Here is a 24,547-nt window from a genome sequence, read left to right on the forward strand (position 1 = left end):
CGGGTAAATACAAAACACATGCATTTACTGTGTTTCCCACTCTTGTTCTAAAGTGCAATCCTCAACTTCATGCTCAGTGTTATGACTGCGCTATTGTGCTACTACAGATGCCACGACACTGACTTTTTTTAAATTGTTGATCCCTTGGTGACCCTTTTGAAATGTCCAATGAACTACTGTCGAGTCATGACCCAGACTTTAAAAATAAATGCAGTAGAAGGTGCAAAGTGTGTCTGAGTCACACATAGAGTTGCAAAGTTTTAACTGATTCAGCAGAGGGAATATTAGCTTCAGTTCAAGGTCCAGAGTAATAAAACTTCTGGTCAATAATATTTACAGAGTGGCGGTGTATAATGGTACATACAAGTATAAATATCTTTTTTAAAGCTGCAGTAATCGACATTTTTATATTAACAGTGGATCAAATGCTGTTTCTAATGTGAAAGGGGTTGTTCATAGTGATGAACCCACAGTAAATTTTCACCAGACTCTGCAGGTCCTATCTGCTTTAAGGAGCATTTTACCTTCTTTCAGCGCATTGTTTTGGTTTTCTGGCTTTACTGCTCTGGTTCAGTCTCCCAGCTTTCATCAGGCAGCCTTTTAGCAATAAAAAAAAAAAAGCTCAGATAAACTTACTGTATGCTACATGTCCAATACCCAACAGTGGACAGACAAAGATAGCTACTAGTTGGTGAACACAGTGGAGCATTATTTTTTTGGGCCAGATTTTCCCTCAGGAGTTGGTAGAGACCAAAACCAGAGCTAAAAAAGAGAGTGAATATTGGACTTACATTCATCAGGTGGACAGAAACACAACTTCAAATATATGGTAATGTTACTCAGTGTCTGCAGTTGTTGTCAGTGTTGTGTTTACACTTGTTCCGCTGCCTCCAAATGACCAAAAAAAAATTATCACTGCTTTAAACAGATCTCAGAGGGTATCTAAAGCAATCTTCCTCCTAGTTATAGTGTTCCAACCTTGTTTCCTCATATCTGCCTTTCTGTTTATTGATTATTTGATCCAGTCTAATTTTTTTATTTTTACCTTCCTGCTCAAACTGTTTTAGTTTTGTTTGCCACTGTTGATTGCTTACCTCTTGCCAACATGTATCCTGTCTATTGACTAAGTAAACCCTGCTTTTATCCCACTGCTCCAATCTGCTTGTTGGTGTGAGTCGGAGGAACGTGAAGGAAGGAACATACACAGCATTTTATTTTCCATTCTTCTATATTTTGTTTATGAAATAATAAGGTCTTTCATATATTGTGTTTGAAATAGTCTGTGTTCCAGTCCTGTGTTTACAGCTCGCCATGTGTTTCCAGTTGGTGCGAGTAAGGCTGACATGCTGAGAACTGTATCTGAGATCACCTAGTGATGATGTAATTATCCAAGACAGGATGTACAGTAGAGGAGATCATAGCCCAGGGGACTCTCCGCCAGTGTAGTAATGTAATCACCTGACTGAAGTCATCAGATTGAGCTCTGACTACTCTACCCTAACTCTCACACTCTGCCAATGCAATAGAAATGCATCGACTACTATACTCTTTTAATATTCACTAAATCTGCTCTTTAAAGTTAAATTTCCGAACCTTATTCTTCCTATTTCCGTGTACTCCTGGTCCGGTTTTTCTTTAATTCCATATGTAGTTTTTTAGCGTGACATATAAGATTTGTTGGAAACTAAAATAATTAGTTTCTATCTATTTTTTCTTTTGACGGTGTAAATTTTGGTATAGTAGGACAGTTGCTGGTAGGATTCTGACAACGTTCATTAATTTCCCTGATGATAAAATAAAAATGATTATGTTTTAGTTCTGTTATGTGATGAGCGTTAGTCAGACCTGTACACTTGTGAGACTTGCTTTGACTGTTGTGTGTAGTACATGGGATTGTATTCAGGCAGGGCTTAAATATTTTATTATTATATACTATGCAAAAATGTGAAGGTCTTGGTTATGTTACGTAAAAAAATCATTATATAACTTTCAAAGGAAATATATTATTATATTAATATATTAATATTTAATTTTAAAGAAAATTTCCAATTCTATATCGTTTTAATGGTCAACATTTGGAGACCTTGAAGACCCTCTGTTGGACTTGACGCTTGACTTGGACTTGTCCCAAAACCCTCTGATTTGTCTTGTCGTTTTTATACACTAACTGACATAAATCAAGCTTTTATAAAAGCTCTGTAAGAGAAAAAATGCAAATTGATCTGCTGATTATATGCACAAAACACAAGCTTTAAACCGGATATTGCTCCAAAAATGATTGACAGATGTTTTACTAAGGACTTCCATTAAATAACACCCACATAAGTCTGTGAGTTACCCATAATTTCTAATGCTGTAAAAGAAAAACAAAAGAAAAACAAACAAACACATTCATTGGAATAAAACGGGTCTGTCTTTGAATAGGACTGAATGAGAAAGACCAAATATTAATTTTGCACATATGAGACAAACTGTCTAAGTTTTTTAGGACTATAGAATATGACTAACATTTATGGCTTTTGTGTTTCGTGTGGCTTTTGTTGGAAAGCAGCCTCGTGGCTCTGCACTGGCGCTGTGTGGTTGGACTAACTGGGAGCCACCAGGGGCCCTCCTTACTTTAACAGGGCAGTCTGTGCCTTTTAGGTGACGGCGAGCTGTGTAACATGAGGCGGGATGAAAACTGTGCGCTGGATCCGGCTGCCAGTGCAGATGCTGGTCGCCAAAGAGAGAGAGGAGGTGCATGATGGACCCCGTCCCACTGCTCCTCATCATTGTCACATCTTTGCCATTTTGCTCGGCAGTCTACACCGGGCCCCTCCAACCGGAGATCTCCAACGGCACCTTCCATCACTTCTTTGTCCCGGACGGGTACTACGAAGAGACCGAAGACCCGGAGCTGTGCCAGATGCTGTTTAAATTCTCGGACGTGTATCCATGTGGGGCCTACGAGGAGCGCGACTCCGTGGTGCGGGACGACTTCATCATCACCAAGCTGCAGGCGGAGGACGCGGCGCGGCTGCTGGAGAGCATCGACCGGACTGTGGCGCACGACCTGGACGGAGAGGACAGCTACGGCAAGTTCCTCCAGCGGGAGATCTCCCAGATCAGCGAAGCTTTTTCAAACGTGGACAAGTCGCTGCTGGAGCTGGAGGTAAAGTTTAAGCAGAGCCAAGAAAGTGAGCTGAGAGAGGAGCAACAGTTGAACGGCTATGTAGTGAAACAAGTGAGCGACATCAGGGACGCGCTGAGGGAAACCACTGCCGTCTCTCTGGGACTTAAAGATAAACACGAGCTGCTGTCTCTCATTATTCGCAGTCATGGCACTAGACTGAGCCGCCTCAAGACTGAGTATCTTAATTTTGGCTCATAGTGGGTTTTATGGCAGCTCAGTGGGTTTGTGTGTGTGAGTTCTGTGTGAGAGAGAGCGAGGGAGAAAGAGAAAGAGAGAAAGGACCCTCCAGTTCCATAAAAAAAAACTGGAAAGCTCATTGTGGCCTATGAATACCCTTCCTAAGTATTTGAATATCTCTGACCTCTCGGTTATTCCCATTCCTTGGAACTTGTGTCATTAAAGGGAGCTCTAACAAAAACATCTACACATTCCTCCGAGTCAGGAGGGAAAAAGGAAATGTGAACATAAATTACACCCTCTGTGCCACTTCTGAGGAAGAATTTTATTCACTAGACAGTATGAAAATAACATTCCCCCAGTTGGATTTATTGGCTTCCGGATTAATGAAACAGCCAACTTTCTGTCTGTATGGTTTTAAGAATGATGTTCTCAATTTTAGGTTATTATAACTGATCAAATAAATACTTCATTTTCATCACATATCGTAACTTTGCCTTTTTCTTTCGAGCGAGACAAAACACTCTTCACTGTCTTCTACAGTTAAATTGACCATTGGGGTTTTCATGTGAAACGCATGACTTCTCTGTTGTGTTCCTGTCCTGAGACGTACCATAGTGATTCAGTGTTGTATTATAAAACAACCTCTGTCCCTTGAAGCCTGAGGTTTACATAAACATAAAACCTTTGAAATCTAAACTTTTGATTTCCAGCAGTGGAAAGTGACCCTCCTCCCCTGTCGTTTCTTTCTGTCACCATGTTGATTGTTGGCACTACAAGTGGCAGACTTGACTCTCCCTTCAATTGGCCCTGGTTAATTAGCGTCTCAGGTCTGTCACTGCCTCCCCACTCCCATCTGGAAATCATCTACTCAAGGATGAAATATGTCTGAGGGCAACCACTGTCGTAATTATCTCTTCTTTTGTCTGTCACAACCTATTGAGTTCGTGGTTGGAATGAAATGTTTCTGAGTTGTTTTGGATTACGTAAATTTTCTAAAAATAGGCCTTTATATGCCATACAGCTTGTTTTAATCTCTGTCAAAATGCTCCGCTTTTGTGTTGACACACATCATCTTATTTCAGACACACTGTTTATGGGAGGGAAGTAGTTTTGAATTCCTGAACGGCATTAACCCCGTCCTCCAGGGTCACACACACAAAATAGTCTACTGTCAGGCTGTTTTCATTTGCAGTGCCTTGAGTATATTGTTTTGAATGCCCTGGGTAGGCATCTGTGTATTTTATGTCTTTGACTACCGTTTAAAGCGCTTCATGTTCGAGCCAGTGTCTGCATCAACCACAAAGTAACAGCCATAAGCGTGCCCGCTTTTTACACAGATAATGTCTCTGCAGATTTGCGGGAGCCAGATGGGCAGACATGGGTGCAACTGGGTGTGATTTCCTCTGTCTGGTTTTCCTCACAGTCCTGCTTCCCCTGGGGGACCCCTTTTTAAAAACAGCTCTCTGCAGCTCAGCACAGTGCGGAGCTCCATGTGCAGAGAAACCCTATACGCCTATATGGCTCTTAATTTCCAGGGGCTCTGCACAGGGCTCAGAGGATTCGATTAAAAGATTTGCTTAAAATTTCCAGTTTGTAAGTAAAGGTAGAGTGGGTCACGAAAGCTCTCATACACAACCCACCCATCATACTTAATTTTTGTCTTTTTTGGCCCCAAATCATTAATTCCACCTATAGAAAAATACTTTTTCTGTAGATTAGTTTCAGGTCCCTGATGCTTAGAAGCAGGAAGGCTCGAACGTTAGGCCTGCTGTTAGAAGAATGCATTTTCCTCTCTGACATATTTTAAGGACAAACAAAGAAAGGTCAGGAATGCAGACCAGAGCTGACCTGAGAACACAGTGATCCCTCTCTATGCAGCGCACAAAGCCCCAAAACCACATGCTGCTGTCGTGTTGTTATTATTAGAAAGATGAGAGCCAATTGAATACTACAACTGCTACTAGTCCTACTATAATTTACACTGCAATGAATACTATACTACTATACTAACTACCACCACTACCACATACTACGACCAAATACTATAGTGTAGAAATACAAGTAAAAGTTCTGTATTCAAAAATATACTAAAATATATATTGAAATATACTCAAGTACCTAAAGTAAAAGTATTCATTATTCAGAGTGATCCATTTCAGAGTCATATATATCATTGGATTATAACTATTGATGCATTAATGTGTAGGCATAGCTTTAATGTTGCAGCTGGTGAAGGTGAGGCTTGTTGTCGAGAGTTTTATATGCTGCTGAGTAACTTAATCTATCATAATACATCATGATTTATTAGTTGATTATATTTTGTATTAATAATTCGAAGGAGCGGACTAAAAAGTAATATGTACTTGGTTACTTTCCATCACTGCTCAGTCTACATTTACTGTGGGACTGCATGTTCATGTTCACTTTTAAAGCATTGGCCTTTTTAAAAAAAAACACTTGTTTCAGGGGTAAATATGCACATTTTTACATTTCTACATTCCTCTCCTGCAGGGACTTTCCAGAATGAGGTTTACATGCAAAACATACGCTGATTTTATAAAATTGAATGCTGTAGTGTTATACTATATCTTGGCCAGAATATGTAGCGTAATTACACTATCTACAATGCCGTGGCCATTATATAGGATGTGTAGGATTTTCTCCTCATGAAACAAGTGGACCGGGTGTTTTTGTGTGTGTGTGTGTGTCATTGTTACCAGAGAGATTTCAGTTCAATGCAACAACAATGTAACTCCGCAAAAGGAACCATTCCTTACGAGTTTCGAGTTTCGAGTTTCGATTTTCGATTTTCTGTGTTCTGTGTCTTATAATTAAATAATGAAAACAAAGTCTCCGTCGGACTACATGGCCTAGCAATGGGGACTTCTTTCGAGGCTTCAGCCGCATATAACTCTATGAAGATAATAAATATAATTTGCATGAGACAACAGTAAAGACGAGCTGCTAAGGAGTGGAGAAGCCTCAGGAAATGAGGGAAGCCAGCATTTGAATCAGATGTCAGAAAGATTTAATTTCTCATAAAAGTTGTGGGAAAGTAATTACAGCTCACATTGGCTGGTATGCATGCTGTCAGTGGAAAACAACAATCTGTTTAAGAAATCAATCATACTACAAGTGTGAATCTGTGCGGTTGTAAGTATGTTTAAAGTATGTGATCCCAGAGCTTTTGATACAGCTTTCTGGATTTCCTCTTTTCATGGATCATTGATGTTTATAAAAGGAGCTTTTATTTTGCTATAATGCAGAGCAGACAGTTATTTGATTTTTTCTGTAATGTTTTATTTGGATTTTTTTTTTTTTGTGTGTGTCTTTTTTTTGTAGGTCACTGACTCAAGCTTTGGCCACTGACATTCACACATTTAAGTGTTAAGGAGTGGTTGTATAAAACAGATGCCGGCAACACTGACAGAAATATAACCAGCTGCTGTTTAAAAATGATGCAGTAAGAGTTTTGACTCCATTTACAGGCCTCTCTGCCCTGCTGACATACCAGGGAATTCATAAACAAGATTATCTGATGTCTGCTGAGTGTGTTACACAGAAGGAAAAAAAAAAAAAAGTTTTGCATGAATGTTTTATTTTTCAAAAATATTTCGATGGGGCTAAGACCTCAAGAACAACAAAACATTTCCCTCAAACACAGTTTGGTCGTAATGCTCATATTTTTCCTTGGATAAACACAAATGCATCTGCATACATACAATTTAAAAAGTACAAGTACATATCTTGTTTTGAACGGGTACATAATGATACACGGTTGCCCTTTGAAATGTGACAATACACATCCAGAGTTTGATCTTCAATACAGATTTCAAAGTTGTGCTATGGTTCCTCTGCCAGTGTTTCTTTTTCTCTATTTTTTCTTCTCAAACTGGCAGATTTAACAGGAAGAAAGTGTGTGTAACTATTCTCCTCTTGAAGAGCAAGCAATAACACTGAACAGTTCATTCATAGAGAGGGACAGAAAAAAAGCACCAGAGGGACTGAAATCATCTTCAGTCAAATGTCACCTCTTTTTCATTCTCGTGTGAGCGAGAGCCAGTGTCCTGTGCTTTATCTGTGCCAAGCCGCGTGGAGGCTCCCTCTGCTCGGAGTCCCCGGGTGAAGGTGTCTCTGGAACAGAGCTCGTCACGCTTTCGGGATGAGACGGGTGTCTGCTGGATGTGCGGCGGCCTGTCAGACGCAGCCGTTCTCCTGCCGGGGCTTGTGCGCCACGGGGGTGTGTGGAGGGTAGAGGGAAGGAGCCAGTGTGCACAGGAAGCCAGCCAGCAACGTCAGGCCCAGGCCACCCCAGGCACAAAACATAGACCAGCCGTAACCGTGGCTGATGTCCTCTGGTATGCCGAACATGTAGCGAGGATACCGGGACAGTTCAAAGTTGATCCCAGCCACGCACGTGCAAAGAGAGATTATGCAGCATGTCCCTGCAAGAGAGGAAGGGGGGGGGGGACAGTCAGATACGACAGTAACCCAGTTTCATCTCCTCTGATGCATCGTTTCACCAGCCTCTCGTTGATCGACACCTTGCTGCCCCTCTGTGGCGACTCTGGGTAGTGCTCTCTATGCAAAGTACGCCTTACCTCCCATGAGGAAGAGAAGTCCAGCGACGTACTGCATCAGATCATGCTCCTTGCAGCAGCCCAGCACGCCTATGATCCAGCCGAACAGGATGATGGATACGGCCATGCCTATGAAGCTGGCAGTCATCCTCTGGAGGTCTGCAAGGCGCACAAACACAAGCGATTTGTGGCGCTGTTTTCTGGGGCGATGCCAAGTTTCTCTGCATCAATTCATCACATTATGAAAAAAAAGCATTCGGGGGAACTCACGGAGCGCGTGCCACTCATCCTGCCTTATTGTCTTCGTCAGATTGATTGGCAGGTTTCTGGGGAGCGCCGATGATGAGTAGTAGTATTTTATTGGTGTGCAGCGCGGAACCAATCCTGTGGATGTAAACAACGCAAAGAGGATGTCACATAAGCACTGAGATTAGATGAAGAGGATATCGCAAGGCTCTCTGCCCCCCACCCCCACCCCCCCAACCAGCACCCAACCCCCTTCCACCACCACCCGCCCATCCACCCACACCGTTGTTGAGCAGCGTTTTGTACGCATCTCGAGGCTTTCTGTTACTACAGCCTGCCCTTTTGTGCTGTGGAAATACCACAGCACGTCGATCGCACTGTAACTGCGCTCCGTGTTGTGCTGCGTAGGCCTTGAGGGTCTGTGCGCAGCATCAGCACCTTGGATAGCGCATTCGTGCACAAAGTATTGACAGAGAGCGCCTCGCACATCAACACAAATGTCCAAAATAAACACATTATGGCACAAAAACAACCCCCCCCCCCCCAAAAAAAAAAACCAACCCCAAAACAAAACAAAACAAAACCTTTAAAGATCAAATCCTCTGTCTCCAAGTCAAATCCCTCTCGGTGGCACTTTCTCCACAGTCCGGTGATGGTGGAGTTGAAATGCCGACTGCAGAGGGACTCCATGGCCGGGGCAGGAGGCAAGAAGTGCCGCTTGGCCCGCAGCATCATTTCGCCGCTGACACCGGAGCCCTTCCTCTCCACATTTCTCTCCTTTGGCAACATGCGGAGCGGAAGGTTGTTGGTGGAGATGTAGATGTAGCCGGGGTCGTTTCTTTTGTTTGAGTAATTCTTGCAGCGTTCCCGGTGCCTCCTGGCGTCAGTCTCGTACCAGTTGTCGGTGCCGATCGCGATGGCTATCAGCCCCAACGCGCAAAACGCCAGAAAGAGACCCGCCGCGGTTAAAGTCCTCATCGCAGCCATGTTCCATGCGTATCTCGCCTCGGTGCCGTGATAATTCCACGGGACAGCAGGACTCCGCTCCTGGCTGCTGCCGTCAGTGTCTGAGGTGGGGAGCAATTTCAGCAATACGAGGAAATGTGAGACGCAGATGAGCCCCCGAAGCCCTCCATCCTGTCATTTGTCAACCATCGCCGAAAAGAGCCAAATTCCGAGGCGGAGGATAAATACATTTGGGCCTCGCTGAGCTATTTTGGTTGTCTCCGCTATGCCTCTGAACTCGGTCTAGCCCAGATACTGGCCAGTCCAACATTTCTTTTTCCAGTAGATGGAGACAGAGCAAATGTTTTAAAACACAACGAGCCCTGCGCTTACTGTACTCTAGATCATGATCTAGGAAAAGATTGCCGAAGTTTGACAAAGTCTTTCAAGAGGAAGCCCCCCCCTCCTCCTCCTCCTCCAAGTTTTTAATAGACCAGCTCCTGTATCACCTCAGCTGCTGTTGTCTAAAGTGGTCAGTTATGAAACACTGAAAGACAGACCGGGTCTAACCCCACAAAGGGCCTCCTTTTTCTCTTTCTGGTGTGCAGGAAACCGTTTCATCACATCCAACAGATGCCTCTGGTAACTTTCCATCCCAGCAGAGCCAAACACATCAACAAGCCGAAGCCCGATACCGATACTGATTGGCTGATGGGGGGAAAAAAAAGATGGTTGTGTAACCACAATCAGGCAGCATCATATAGGATTTAAGTGTCAGTCAATGATGGCTAATGTTTAATGTCTAGCACTTCTGACCATGACAGGTAACGTACATGTTCCGTGCTTGGTTTTGATCCACGGGGGGGGGGGGGGTAAAATGTTACAGCAGAAAACAAAGTTACAGGGACGCACAAGTTCTGGACATTTCAATCATGTGTTCGTTCTCATGGTTAATACTTCCTCAATTGAAACCTAAATGAGGAACAAACTCAATTCCAAACTTCAGTTTTGGTTTCAGCTCCTGTGTGCAGTAGAGCTTAAAAAATTCCTACATGAATAAATCATACAGGGGATTTGTTGTGATTGAGAGCAAGAAATCGTGAAGATGATATTTTTCCTGCACAGCACATTTAGGAAAGCCTGATTTTTCTACTCAACTATGAAGTTGAGCAAATTACACAGCAGTAACATTTGATCATTTTAGTTTGGTTGGAACTGAGGAGGGGGGGAAGTTGAAGTATACAAGGGGACACCACTGAATATGTGCCATGACAAATAAGGTGCAATAGTGTGACACATTTCACAAACATACTTACATGGTTTATATAGAGTATGCCTCAAAATGCCTCCCACTGTGAATACTAATACAAAAACCTATTTTAATATTGCTTGGAGACTTTTAAACAGCACAGATTCCTGCTGCTATTGCTTTTTTTTTTCTGGATCATGATAAAAAAAACAAAAAACTTTTGAATAATTATAGATATGAGGTAATTGCATATAACCTGCTCTTTTATTGTACAATTATACCTCTTAGATAAGCAGGAACATACATGATATTCAGCCATCAGGAAGTAGCTGATCGTATGAATTTGATAATTTGATGATAGGAACCTAGACCGTATAGGGTCCAACTCATTTCTCGCTTTCAGTTCCCATTTGTCTGGTGAAGTCAGTGCTCAGCAACATTGCGTGTTCGTCGGTGAAGCAGTAAGAAAAAGTTAACACTCACTGCCAGCCTCAAGAACCCAGATTCTCATGCTGCCTTGTTTACATGATGGACGGCTATGTCATGTCATCTGTAAGTGCTGCTGCTTTACTGTTTCATGTTTGACTTTTTTTCAGAACTAATCTGGTATTTCACTCTTTGGTCACAGTTTGTGACAGTGAGAGGACATCTGATAGTATATATTTATATGTATATATATATATATATATATATATATATCTGAGGAGAAGAGGAAGACTTACTTTTGGAGTTTTGGTTGTGTTTAATGAGGACGTGTATTTGTTTTTTCTGTGGAAATTGGGAAAGAAACCCCTGACATAAAGTAAACCCAGCCTTGTGTAGGAAGTTATGTATAGCCCCTGGTGACCTGGCCTGTTGAATTATTTATTTTATTTATCTTTCTGTCTTTATGCTCTATTAGAAACCATACAAATTAAATTTACAAAATTATTGAAAAGTAATTCTAGTGTAACACCCAATGATCATATCTGACATAATTTTGGCTGGGCAGAGAGACACAAACGTTTAGTTTCTTAATGACAAAATCTAATTTTTCCCTTCCAAAGCCCTCAGAGGAAATGATTCCAAATGAGCCAGAGAATTATCGGCCACCTGCGGAGCTGTACCCCTACCTCACTAATGTAGGGGAAATTTATGAAGGTGAGAGAACTGGATTCAACTGTTTGAAAAAAAAAAAAAAAAAGGAAAGAAGAAGAATCACTACGGGACCGAGAGTTTAAACTACTGTCACTTTTCAGACCATAGATGGACCTTCCACTCTGACCGCATCCAGTCGTCGGACTTTGAGAACTCACCAGTGAATCACCTCACAGAGCTTCAGTCTGTGTCTCCTCAACAACTGATACAACCCTACCGCTACAGCGGCGAGTCTCTGCCCCTTCACCTGGACCCTCCACTCGCTCCTCTCTCCATGTCACCCCAAGTAGGTTCATGTGGGGAAATTAATGACGGCACAGATATTAAAATAAAATAAAAAATCTCTACATATGTTATTTGAAATACCTCCTAAGCAGGAAAAAAGATCCCTACATTTATCACAGGGTCAGTTTTTAATGTATTATTATTATTATTAGCATGTAGCAATGACGAAAACCCTTTATGTCTTTATGTCTTTATGTTTACTCCCTATTTTTCCCTTGAGTGAGGAGGGGGACATTTACCCACTGCAATCAAATCTTCACAAGCATAAGCATCTCAAGCCTAAAAGGACCCTCACAAGAAAAACTAAGGTTTTCTAAAAATTTTTAAATTATCTTTAGGTGAGCTTGGTACTAATTTACTACAGCCTTTCCTCAATTTTAAGTGAAAATGATAGCAAATTACTTGACTTGACTTCACTTGATTTGAAATTGAAATCTTAACTAGGGCTGCCACTAATGATTATTTTCATAATTGATTAATCTCTCAATTACTTTCAAAATTACTTGTTTAGTCCAGAAATTGTCAGAAAATTGTTTTTTCCAGATTCCAAGCAGCATCATAGTAGACAAAGAAAATCAGCAAAAATTCACATTTAAGAAGCTAAAACCAGAGAATTTTTTAATTTTTCTCAAAAAACGAATGATTATAGGATTACTAAGATTGTTGCTAATTTTATCACTCTATTGATTAAAATAATCCTTAAGTCAACTAAGCATTTCAGCGCTAATCTTGATGTAAATAATGATTGGATATACATGTTTCAGAATGGAATATTATGTGAAGTGGTTTTTTACAATTAATTTATTGCTGTTTCAACAATAACAACACACTATTGTTTTTCATTTTTTCAATTTTATCCTGACAAATACAGCAGGCTATATGATGTGGACAGTCAGGGATATTTTCACTGAAATGTCAGCTACACCACATGGTCTTGCTGAGCATAGAGTTCTATTTTGGCCAAGCTACTTCCTCTTTTACAACAATGACAGCGTTTAAACGAAAATGTCAAACGCTGAATAATTGCAAAACCAAAAAATTCAACTGTGTCTCATCTCCTTCAAATCTTAAACTGTGAAATGCTCTACATTTCTCTTAAAGATCCCATATTACACCCCATCCCTGTGCTACCAGTACCAACCCTCCACCTCGCCTGGCCATTACTACTCAGAAGAGGAACAAAGAGGAATCAGTCCCCCACTTGAGGTATCAGAGGGGGAAGATGAATTTGAAGACCACAAACACTCCTCCTTCAGAAGAGACACTAGTGAGTATTTCCATTACAGATTTTCTTCTTACATCAAGTCCCAACATACAGAACGGCATATTTAAGGCTGGAAAAACTGATACATACCAGACAAAATAGTTTTAACGAGTCTCATTTTTCCCACTCAAGACAACAAGAAGAAAATCCGCCTGTACCAGTTCCTCTTGGACTTGCTAAGAAATGGTGACATGAGTGACAGTATCTGGTGGGTGGACCAGGACAAGGGCATCTTCCAGTTCTCCACAAAACACAAAGAGGCCCTTGCCAGCCACTGGGGTATCCAGAAAGGAAACCGCAAAAAAATGACCTACCAAAAAATGGCTCGAGCTCTGAGGAACTATGGTAAAACTGGAGAGATTAAAAAAGTAAAAAAGAAGCTAACCTACCAGTTCAGTGAAGAAGTGCTGAGGAACTTCTATTTACATCAGTATTCTCACTGATAAGGGAACAAAGGGTGAAATTATGCTGAAATCACTAAAGTAGCCAAGATTGAATTTGCCTGTACATTTGCAATTTTACTACCAAGTTTCCTTACTTATTTATTTGTGATGCAAGTGCACTTACTCTATGGCATATGCAAACTTCCTTAGAAAAGGCTTTATTTCAGGCTCAGATGACCTTTGGGTGCCTGTCTACAAGGATTAAATTATGATTAAAGCTCAGGGACAGCTACAAAACACACACCCAGACACACACACACACACACACACACACACACACACACACACACGCACACACACACACACACACACACACACACACACACACACACACACACACACACACACACACACACACACACACACACACACACACACACACACACAAAACCCCCTGAAAAATTCAAATGTTTTTACATGACTTTTTGCCATGAATGTGTGTTAATAAATATTATGTTGTAGTCATTTTGTCAAATTACTCAAATGAACTGAATCGACATTTAAACATGGACAGAACACATTCTGGCCCATGGTGTATTTGTGCACATGGTGCAGCTTTTATCCAGTTCAGTGGCCTGGCCTTTTAGTCTTGTTAAAGCAACAAGAAACAAACAAGAAAGTCCAACTATCAGAGATGCAATTACCTGAAAAAATAAATTGGTTTCAACATACAGCCCAGAGCTACGAAATAAGATTACAAAAAAGAAACAAAATAGAAAATTCAACCATGGTCTTCATTCAAAGATGAAATACATTTTTTCGGTAAGGAACCTTCAAATGCAGATGCAAACAGATGTTAAAGACATGTGGAGTGAATCTGTAGCTATGAAAAGATGGGCAACTGGCATTACCTCGACGCTGTGTTCCTGGAAAGAATGATAGATACACACAAGGACAAAACTCAAGCACACCACCCACACAGATGGAGAGCAGAAATCATATAATCATATAATATATAGTCATAGACCACATCTGATGCAAAAATGGATATGAGCAACAACAGAGCAAATGATACAAACAGCATGGGAAACACACACACAGGATCAAAATCGACAGATTATCCTGAGAAAAAAATAGATAGATAGATAGATATGCATGAACAGATTATGGGAAAATGGGCTACAGTATAATGCCCCCCTGACTGAATGGTCTCTTTTCATCTTTTCGGGATCTTCTTGCATCTGCTTTTGGTCATTTTGTATCTTAACTGAGTGTCCGACTTTCAGACAAGAAATATTAACAGGCACCAGTGACTTATTCTGAAAAGAGGAGCTCAAACTGTCACAGTTATAGTCACACTAATGTCTATGGAATTTGTGTATAGCCAAATAAAGCCAAAACAACGTGTATAGCCTATTATTATAGACATTTACCAATGATTTGAGGCTATAACTACAATTTTTTTTATTTAATGACCTCACAAAATCCTGTCCTGTCTTATTTAACCTGAGAAGAAAATATCTAAAACATGTCAGTAGAAAAATATTAATTATAACTTTACTTATTTAGGATTCTTTTCCCCTAAAGGATGAGTAAGTTAGTCTATTTTTAAGTTGACAAAGTTTTTATGTAAACTTTATTTGCAATATGGAATTTATAACAGGTTTACCATTCCAATAAAGAAATATAACAGATAAAAAGTAAAAATAAACAAAATAGAGCAAAAATAAATCACAGATCAAATTCATTATACGAGGTCATAGTTGCACAGTTTTAGAGTTTGTGCAGTATTTCAGGGTGTCCAGGTAGGATTTTAAGTAGGACAGTAAAGTTCAGTTTCTGTTATGCAAATTTGCTGGAATATATATGGAACTTTACAAATAAAGAAATCAAATTAATGACATTCATTTTCTTGGCAGACATTTCATCAGTCAAAATACCAGATAAAATAAAATCATTATTAAATTCTGAGTTGAGTATCTAATTTTCTGTTTCAAAGGTTATTAAGGTCATACCAAAAAGTCCGACTAAAGGTACACTCCCAAGAGAGATGAGTCTTAGTTTCATCTGTTTTGTGACAGAGGGAACAAAGACCGCCAACATTTAATCTGTATTTTACAGTGACTGAATTAACGGGATAACACCTATGCAATATTTTTCAATATTTATTTGAAACCAAAAAAAATCCCGGGTAACATCCTATTTTTTCCCCCAATCTACCATTATACAAATCACTGCAAAAAAAAAGAAAAAACAGAAACAGGTTTACTAATTGTATCCCTGTGGACTGTGTCATTTTAATTGATTATTTATCCATGATTTGTTTTCGTCCTCGACACGAATTAGAACCGCCCCCAGAACTGCTTTCTATGACGTCAGTTCAATCAGCCAATCAGAGCTCAGACGTTGTTTCGGTGCAAATTTCAAACGCTGTCTAGTCGACAAACGGAACGGCAGCCGGACAACCGTCGAAAGGCCGCTTTCGCGTTAAAGAGGATTGGTTATTTTTGGATAAATTTTTAGCTGTCGTCGGTGGCAACATGAGAGTGAGGTTAGTACTTAAGAACTTAATTAATTGGAGCCTCAGTAGTTTACGTTAACGGTGGTATATTAAGTTAGCAAACTTGCTTCCCGATTAGCCAGTTAATTTTAGACAAAGCTAACGCACACAGCTTGTATCACACGCTGTGGCGGAGTAGCCGTCTGTGCATGCCGCAATGAGCCATTATGAATGGTAATTACGTTTTTCTGCTTATCTCACGCTACTCAAAAAAAAAAAAAACTGGTGTTATTTAACGTTACAGCTAATGCTATAGCACAGCGCCGGCAGCTAGCTAGCGTCAACAGCTCTCTGCTAATAACAGACCTGCTGCCTGATTTTTAAAATCGTCGTTAACGTTAATACTTGACTAGTTACAAAGGTGTTTAAACCCCAGAGCCCCTCAAACACTTGCTTTTTCTTCCAGTGAAGTCCACGCCGCAGAGTCTGTTGCCTACCTCAACAGAGCACTGGTCAGGTTGCAGGATATTTGGGAAGAAATCGGGATTCCAGAGGAGCAGCGCCTACAGAGAACCAATGATGTCCACAAGCACATTAAAGTGAGTCCCACATCAATTTAAATTTAATTAAAGTCTCATTGGTGACCCCTCAGAGCTAACGAACTAATGCATTTTTCCTTTCCCTTGTCCTGCAGGGTTTGCTGGACTTAATGATCGCTGAGGAAGAAGAGCTCAAGAAGAGATTAATGAAAAGCATAAAGTCCTGCCGCAAGGAACTTAGTAATTTGTGCACCGAACTTCAGCTGCCCCCCTTTGAGGTACAGTCACGTTCTGGGAATATGTTATTATTGTCTTTCCGCTGAGAAAATGGCTAACACGTTTGGACTAACTTTCTGGTTTTATCTAAAGGAGGAGGAGGGCTGCACTATGTTGCAGATGGAGAAAAACAGCCGCACCCGTCTAGAGGTGATGCAGGAGCACAAGAGGCAAAGAATGGAAGAGCTTAAAGGCCTCATTGTCAAAGATCGTGAGCTGTGTGATATTATGTGCACTACCCCTTTCTCCATCGACCAGGACTCCGTCCCATCACTGAGTCAACTAGAGACATATCATGCCTACCTTGATGAATTGACCAAAGAGAAGGTTTTACTTTTTTCTTTACTCGCCTAAAAAAAAAAAAAATGGTTGGAACATGTCTTACATGTAACTGTCTCTTTCAGGCGTGTCGTCATGATGAATTTGTAAGCATAAAGAAGGAGATTATTGTATGCATGGATGATCTGGAGCAGAACCCGGAGACCAGTTTTGAGATGGATGTGATGTGTGAAGATGAGGAGGCATTTTGTCTGTCAAATGACAACATTGCTGCTCTTAAACTACTTCTCAGTCAGGTGATTTAGTGATAATCGCACCTAGATGTTTGTTACTGTGATACTATGATTTGACATTCTACAATATCACGTAATAAATCATATTATAATGGATGTATGATTTCCTTCCAGCTACAAGAACGCAAGGCTGAGAAGGAACTCCGCTGTTCGGCTTTCCGCACTAAGATCCAGGAGCTGTGGGAAAGACTTCAGATTCCCCAAGAGGAGAGGGAAACACTTTCAGAGCATATGGTCAAGTCAAAGAAGAAAAACACTGAGGCAGTAAGAAGTAGTGTGTTGTTTCACAAAATACCCCCAACCCTTCCTTAACAAGAATATAATAGTGTACTCTGTGTTTCCAGCTCCAGGCTGAGCTCCAGCGTCTAGAGCTGCTGAAAATGCAGAGCATGAAAAGTGTCATTGAGGTCATCAGAGCTGAGATTGCACTTTTCTGGGGGAGCTGCTTCTATAGCCCCGAACAGCAGCAGGCCTTTGTTCCATATCATGATGGTGAGTAGCTGATGTTTAATCGAAGAGCCCTTACACTGACTATATGCACTTGATCATCACAAAGGGAGTGTGGGTCTCATTGCATGTTTTCTTACCACAGATGATTTCACCGAAGAGCTTCTCAACCTGCACGAGGCGGAGGTCAGGACCCTGAAGAAGTATTACGAGGACCACAAAGAACTCTTTGAGGGAGTCACAAAATGGCAAGAGAACTGGACCTTGTACTTGGAACTTGACGTGAGTATTATCCTCATGAATGTAGTTGGGAAGCATTTAAAACAACTTTTCAAACTTTTCTTGGTATTGTAACGTTTGTGTGGATCTATGTGCTTCTCATCTCAGAAAAAGGCTAGTGACCCTTCAAGGTTCAACAACAGAGGTGGGAACCTTCTGAAAGAAGAGAAGCAGAGAACTGACCTGCAGAAAAGTTTACCTAAGGTGAGGAACTGTTTAAAAGTGCTGCTCAAGCAATCCATATGCAAGAGGAGCCCAAACAGCTGAGGTTGTTAGCGCATTACCCGTTTTGGCCAATAGATGGGGATATTAAAAAATTATCTTTAGTCTGTAGTTCTTTGCACTTGATTTGAATCGTTGACTAGATTTTGACAAAGGAATTGCATTTTAGAAATTGGACTGTTATGTAATGTTGACTGGCAGTCTTTAAAACTTTAAGTTTTAAATCTGCTAACATGGCAACTGCGTGAAACAAGTTTTCCTTCTTCTTTTTTTCAGCTGGAAAAGAGTCTGAAGGCCCAAATTGATGCCTGGGAGCAGGAGCATAGCAAGGAGTTCTTGGTAAATGGACAGAAATTTCTCGAGTATGTCCAGCAGCAGTGGGATTGCCACCACACCGAAAAGGAGAAAGAGAAACAGGAAAGGGTATGTTATATTATTGCTTTGATTTTAAAATCTACAGAAAGTCTTAAATTTCCCTGTCACAAAAGTGTTGTGAATATGATTACATTCTTTTTGTTTGAAATTAGCAAATGAAGAAAACTAAACAGACTCAGGAGGACATGTTATACGGAACAGCAGTGAGGACACCGTCCAAAAGGCGGATAGCAGGGACACCCACACCTGGAAAAGTAAGAAAGGTGAGAAGCTGCGACAGTTTTGTCAGATTTATTGTTTGTGACCGTTGAATATGCAGTGACTCTGAGTGAACAAAAAGTTGACCCACCTTCCTGCCTCTGTCCACTTAGCTCAACGGCACCTCGACCATCTCCACTCCTAACAGCTTCCTTAGTTCAGGCCTCGGTGGAACCATGTGCCAGTCCTCCATCCAGAAACCACCTCTGTCTGCCAGCAAGGTAGGCTCACTTGTCGTCATCTCTCCTGGTGTCACCAACAAAGTTTTGCATTGTTTTTTGAAGGCCAAGCAGACCATGAAGGGTAAATGGGTTAGCACCATACATGACCTGCTTGTTCTGGGTCCATATACATACACACACACACACACACACACACACACACACACACACACACACACACGTTATGACAGTCTGAAATTAAGATGACAGAGTTGGCACAAAAACACATCATCATTCTAGCTGGTCTTGTTGTAGGGTCTTGGCCTGCGAACCCCTGGACATGGAAAGACTCCTCGTGCACTAGACCGAAACAAGGAAAACATCTCCCATCTTAACAGAAATACTCCAAGTGGAACACTAAGGTCTCAGGATACTCAAGATCACACCTTCACCTTTAACTCTATTGCTGGCTCCTATTCGGAATTTGCGGTAAATGAGGTTTTACATCTGTTTGGTACTTAACTACAGTAAATCCTCTAAAGGACAGCTTGATTACGGAAAATACTCAAATTTCCCTTACTGACATCAGCACCATGAAGTACCACTAAGCAATATTCTATTTTCAAGTCTTTTAGGATTATATAGTTAACCCAGTAAATGTATGGTTTACCATGTAAAAACCATTTGGCACCACAGTTGAGCTCAAACTTGAGCTAACACCTGTAAATCCTAGAAATTACATAGTGTAAATCTGAAGGATTTTTTTTTTTTTAATTTCATCTTTGTTGCTAAAGATACTATATAATTTTGTATTTAGCAGTAAAAATTGACCAAATTTGAGCCATCTTTTAGTGTTTTAATGGCTATACAGTAAAAATGTAGGTAATCAAAAAGAGGAACTAAAAAGCAACCATTTGCCAAAGCTACATAATGCATTGTATTTATTTAGATATAAAAACTGTTAAGAAACTGATCTGCATCAAATTCAGAGATGTACTACGGATAATACAGTGAATACATGTAACAATTCTTTTTATTCAAGTAAGTGCAGTAAGTCATGAGGAATTTTTTTTTTTTTTAATTCACTCTAATTCCTATAAACAATTCCTGACATACCAAAGACTCTAACTTGTTCACTGGTACAGTTTCATTTGCAAAAATATTTTTCCAGAATGAATATATACAGCTGCCTTTCATATTGTCACATCACATGCTAACACAGTGTGAATGCCAACACATTGTCTCGTATATTCCATTATTTGACTTTACCTTTTTTTCACCTTTTAATATGAACACAGACACGGACTGATTGTCTTTCTTTACAGAGAGACCTCACGAAGGCTTCTAAATCGAATGTGAAGTCAGAACTGCTGAACTCCACCGTCAGTCATCAGTGATGGTTCAGAGGAGCTGCTCCGCCGCCGGGAGTCATTCAGCTCAGTGGTAGTTTGGTGTAGTTTTTAATAGTGGACAACAGGGAACTTTAATGTCATCTTCTTACAAAAAATGTAAATATTTTAATCTGTGTGAGCCATTTGAGGCTCCATCTATCCTGTATTCGTAAGACTTTATTTCAGGGTTACTGCTGGAGCAGTGTTCTCTACTGTATGTATTTTTATGGCAATTTAATGATATTCGTACCATGGCTGTTGTGGCTTTTTGACATTTTTCTTTTGGGGGTACAGCCTTTTTAAGTCACATTGTTAACCATATCTTGAGCATCACTTTTACTACCTTAGTAGTTAGCAAGTGGAACAGTGCAAGATTTTCATCCTCCAGCTGGAATGACAGCTAAATTTGTTCCTCAAACTAAATATTGAGTGCTTTTTTTAAAATCAAGCTGTAAATAAACGTTTTAAAAAAACGTTCATCCTTACAAAGTGTAACTGTTTATTCTCCTGTCTAATTTTTAATTATACCTGAATGTTTTCATCTTATGCCTTATGGTTGAACTGCAAGGGTTTTATGTTAAGTCTGAGACCAAGTCAGAAGGCAGTATCTGTTAAGTATTCCGTTTTGACCACATACTGTTTCTTTAGCACATAGATGTGAAAATAATCCTTTATTAAGATGGTCTGTTTAAGCCATTCGTGTCATGAGTTCTTCAAGAGCCCTCTCACGGTGATTTTCATGAACAAGCAGCACTTCTTTGATTGCACTTTGCTGGAAGCCCATCTCATTAAACTGAGTCAGGAGGCGCAGGAACTCAGCAGCCTAAAACAAAAATGGAAAACAAGAGTTAATACGCATCAAGTTGAGCTAAAAAGGTATGGCTGTGGTTCTGCTTTTTGTATCATTTGATAAGTAAATCACCTTGCTCTCACAGTTCTGAAACATCTCCAAGGCCTCCTCTACCTGTGCTTCATCATAGCCCAGTTCACACAGACGGTCGCTGGCAACTAGGTATTTTAGGATCTGTTGATAAAAGAACAAATAATTGTGAGGAATGGCGTGTTGGGCGTTTATAAAGCACAAATAAACGGAGACAAAATACCTTCATGCCACTTTAAGTATATGTTTATATGGCTTTTATTTATTTTGGGGCTTTATAAATCATAATAAGCTCTTATAATTGCATAAATAAGACTCTGGGCTGCCAAGTTGTGAGCCCACATAAATAAATTATCCATTTTGTTAGCGCAGTTCCTCTGCCATCTTGCTTTGTCTTTTTAGCCAGTGATCAGAAAAGACTCCTTCCTTTAACCTGAAGTGTTTATTGATTACAAAATGTTTTAAATGCACACCTGATGGCTTACTGCAATAATGCAGGTTTTTGTTTTGTTTTAAAATTATCCGTCAAAACCTGCATTTAATGAAGGCAACTCAAAAGTATTTTACTTATACATTAGCAGCAGGGTTGGTACTCAGATGTTTTATTTAAGTAAAAGCAATGCTACTACTAGTCCAAAACCCCTGCTTTCAATTTTTTTTACTAAAGTAAAAGTACAGTTTTAGCATCAAAATATACCTAAAGTACTAAAAGTAAAAGTACTCCTTATACAGATTCGCCCATTTCAGAACAATGTGTATTATGTTAATGGATTATAATTTGTGATGTTTTAATGTGTGAGCTTCACTTTCATGTTTCAACTGGTAAAGGTGATGCTATGTTTTATATTATTAATCTGAAACTGCAAAGTAACTAGTAAGTGAAGTTATCAAAAAAATACTGATTAACATCCTCTGAACCCAGAGTAGTACCTACCTTCTCTGGGCTGCGATAGCCCGTCTTCTGCAGAGCCAGAATGGCTGTGTGCAAGGGGTAGCCATTCTCCGTGATGGTTTCAAGCAGCTCCCGCTCCTCCTGGCTGAGCGCCGTCAACAGCTCCGCCGAGTCAAAGTAGACGCCATGGGAGTACCTAGTCCTGAGGGTCTGGTGAGAAGGGGGGAAGACAACCATTGTGGGTTACGAAAAAATAAGCGGGTAGGAAAGCGGTAAAGGTGGGAGAAATGTTGTGACACTGAAAAAAAAAAAAGAAAAGAAAAAACCTTCTGTCTGCGGTTTTTGACAACAGGCCCGGCAGAAGAGGGTCGTTGCTGCTGCTGCAGCCCGGATAGAGACGGACGAGCGGGTGGAGTGTTCTGGGAGTACTTTCTGCCCACAGAGCCCAGCGAACGCTGCCTCTTCTTGCCGGTCTTCTGCCCGTGGGGGGTCGGGCTGGCCTGCTGCGATCTGTGCTTCTCCAGCGCCCGCGGAGGTTGCCTGCAGTCTTGGGACGAAGGGAAGGCGCCCCTGTGGCCTCGGAGGCCCTGAGGTGAGTCAGGTTTACAGTGGTGAGTGGAGGGACCAGGCCGCGTGTCCTTGACTCTGGAGACTCGGTCTTTGGGCGCCGCGCTCCAGGGCCGCTGTCCGCTCTTGAACGGGTGAGGTGCATCTTCAGTAGAGGAGCCCTCGTTGTCCTCGTGGTAACCGTCTTCATCCTCTGAGTCAGGTATGAAGAACCTGACAGTGCGATGGTGCAGCCTGCGGGCGTCTGCGGAGCTCAGGCTGTGACTGCGGGGCCTGAGGCTCCAGGCCAGCGAGTCGATGCACCTGCGGTTGGCCCTGCGACTTTCCTGAGGGCTGCTGAACATCAGCCAGTAAGGGGGGCAGGACGGGGCCTGGCAGACTGGCTGCTGCCCGGTCAAAATCCATTTCTCCAGGTTGAATCCATACTTCAGAGAAAAACAAACACGAGAGAAGATTTAAAGCAACAGCACTGAAGTGAAAAAGACCTGAGGTAATATCAGCGAGGCAAATGCAAGAGTTTACCACGAAAGTGAAGGAAACTGCAACCCCACAATACGTTGAACTTTCCAGTAGGAATACAAGCCAGTATTTACTATTAAACATATCCAAGATAATGTATCTTGATCATTACTATAACGGTTATTGCAAAATGAAATTAACCAGCTTGGATATTAAAAATACATTGGTATGCACATTTTTTTTCGGTCAGCATCTTAAATTTTCTTGGCTGTGACTAATCTGATATAGTTTAGGACTTTTAAAAGAATAAAAATTCCCTAAAATGAAACTAGAAACCATTGATTTCACTTATTTAGCAGAAATCGCAAAGAACTTGTACGGTCTAAGAGAGCACTGCTAATGAATGGATCCCAGGAAGACATTCAAGACAGAAGGTATGTAGGTGTTCTCGGATGTTTGACCTCGGTTTCTCGCAGTATCCGGTGGCAGGCTGGTATGGTGACATCTGGAGCCGTCACCATCCGCGCTTGCTCCTCCAGCGGACCCAGCGGGGTCTGAAACGGGACGTCCTCCAGCGTGTTCATTGTCACCGAAATGCGCCAGCGAACAGCCTGCATCGGAAGAACCGCGAAAAAAAAAAACTGTCAGCGTTTACAGTTGCAGGCCCCGACTCTGGCGCATTGCCGTCACTGCTTACCTCTGTATTCTCTCTGTGGCCCACGGCGCTCTGAAGCATCGACAGGCGCTTGGAACAAATGACTGACAGACAGACACCATGGTGCGTGATAAACCTCTTCATCACTAAGCCTCTGACATCATTGTCTGAGGGCTTGTTTACCAATAACACCTCAGACACCTGTTGTTCTCCTACCTGGAAGGGCACACAGTATAAACAATGGAATATTTGAATATATATACTGTATATAAATATCCACCAGACTAGTACTTCTACTGCAAAAAATAAAATAAAAATAGCACAGATTATTTGTTCTATATTTCTAATTCTTACGTTTTACATTCAGTACCTGTGCATTAACAATGTAAGATATATCTTAATTTTACCTCGATATTTTATAGGTATATATATATATTTTTTTATTTGCAGCCTTCCCATTCACATATCAGACAGTTTGACTTTGTAATTTCAGTTTGGATTTGAAAGGGGGATTAGGGAAATGCTGAGGTATTGGGAAACCAAGAACAGCGCAATACTTTCCAGAGATTAGCTGATTACATAAAGATGACTGCGTAACAGTGTAGTACAATGCTGTGATGTCTGTTGGATTCA

At 41.0% G+C, this 24,547-nt stretch overlaps 5 protein-coding genes across 7 annotated transcripts; 3 read left to right on the plus strand and 2 right to left on the minus strand.

Annotated features, from left to right (window-relative positions):
* Positions 1-2,585: 2,585 nt before the first annotated feature.
* On the plus strand, positions 2,586-3,830 carry fibina (fin bud initiation factor a). The gene has a single exon (XM_040133793.1). The coding sequence runs from the start codon at positions 2,741-2,743 to the stop codon at positions 3,368-3,370; it is 630 nt and encodes a 209-aa protein (XP_039989727.1). The 5' UTR covers positions 2,586-2,740; the 3' UTR covers positions 3,371-3,830.
* Positions 3,831-6,954: 3,124 nt separating this feature from the next.
* On the minus strand, positions 6,955-9,563 carry tmem276a (transmembrane protein 276a). Its single transcript, XM_040133786.1, has 4 exons — positions 8,763-9,563; positions 8,203-8,316; positions 7,954-8,091; positions 6,955-7,797 (listed from the first exon to the last, which is right to left on the minus strand). The coding sequence occupies exons 1-4, from the start codon at positions 9,163-9,165 to the stop codon at positions 7,550-7,552; spliced, it is 903 nt and encodes a 300-aa protein (XP_039989720.1). The 5' UTR covers positions 9,166-9,563; the 3' UTR covers positions 6,955-7,549.
* Positions 9,564-10,773: 1,210 nt separating this feature from the next.
* spi1a (Spi-1 proto-oncogene a) lies at positions 10,774-13,783 on the plus strand. Its single transcript, XM_040133787.1, has 5 exons — positions 10,774-10,924; positions 11,419-11,512; positions 11,611-11,795; positions 12,896-13,061; positions 13,191-13,783. The coding sequence occupies exons 1-5, from the start codon at positions 10,898-10,900 to the stop codon at positions 13,499-13,501; spliced, it is 783 nt and encodes a 260-aa protein (XP_039989721.1). The 5' UTR covers positions 10,774-10,897; the 3' UTR covers positions 13,502-13,783.
* Positions 13,784-15,832: 2,049 nt separating this feature from the next.
* LOC120793545 (protein regulator of cytokinesis 1-like) lies at positions 15,833-20,509 on the plus strand. 3 transcript variants are annotated; one of them, XM_040133727.1, is made up of 14 exons: positions 15,834-15,992; positions 16,408-16,540; positions 16,636-16,758; positions 16,850-17,083; positions 17,161-17,331; positions 17,443-17,592; positions 17,673-17,820; positions 17,921-18,057; positions 18,163-18,258; positions 18,553-18,699; positions 18,804-18,914; positions 19,023-19,130; positions 19,386-19,559; positions 20,396-20,509. In XM_040133727.1, exons 1-14 carry the CDS (start codon positions 15,982-15,984, stop codon positions 20,465-20,467), a joined length of 1,815 nt encoding a protein of 604 aa, XP_039989661.1. In that variant the 5' UTR covers positions 15,834-15,981; the 3' UTR covers positions 20,468-20,509. The 3 variants fall into 3 exon arrangements, with proteins under 3 accessions (XP_039989663.1, XP_039989661.1, XP_039989662.1); XM_040133728.1 differs by having other exon boundaries at positions 19,386-19,492; positions 20,396-20,508; XM_040133729.1 differs by lacking the exon at positions 19,386-19,559 and having other exon boundaries at positions 15,833-15,992; positions 20,396-20,507.
* Positions 20,510-20,964: 455 nt separating this feature from the next.
* On the minus strand, positions 20,965-24,400 carry LOC120793559 (ubiquitin-associated protein 1-like). Its single transcript, XM_040133760.1, has 7 exons — positions 24,322-24,400; positions 23,957-24,130; positions 23,721-23,870; positions 22,560-23,225; positions 22,276-22,443; positions 21,384-21,485; positions 20,965-21,284 (listed from the first exon to the last, which is right to left on the minus strand). Exons 2-7 carry the CDS (start codon positions 24,056-24,058, stop codon positions 21,150-21,152), a joined length of 1,323 nt encoding a protein of 440 aa, XP_039989694.1. The 5' UTR covers positions 24,059-24,130; positions 24,322-24,400; the 3' UTR covers positions 20,965-21,149.
* Between the last annotated feature and the right edge of the window lie 147 nt (positions 24,401-24,547).

This window comes from Xiphias gladius, chromosome 8, assembly GCF_016859285.1.
Source record: "Xiphias gladius isolate SHS-SW01 ecotype Sanya breed wild chromosome 8, ASM1685928v1, whole genome shotgun sequence".
NCBI lineage: Eukaryota > Metazoa > Chordata > Actinopteri > Istiophoriformes > Xiphiidae > Xiphias > Xiphias gladius.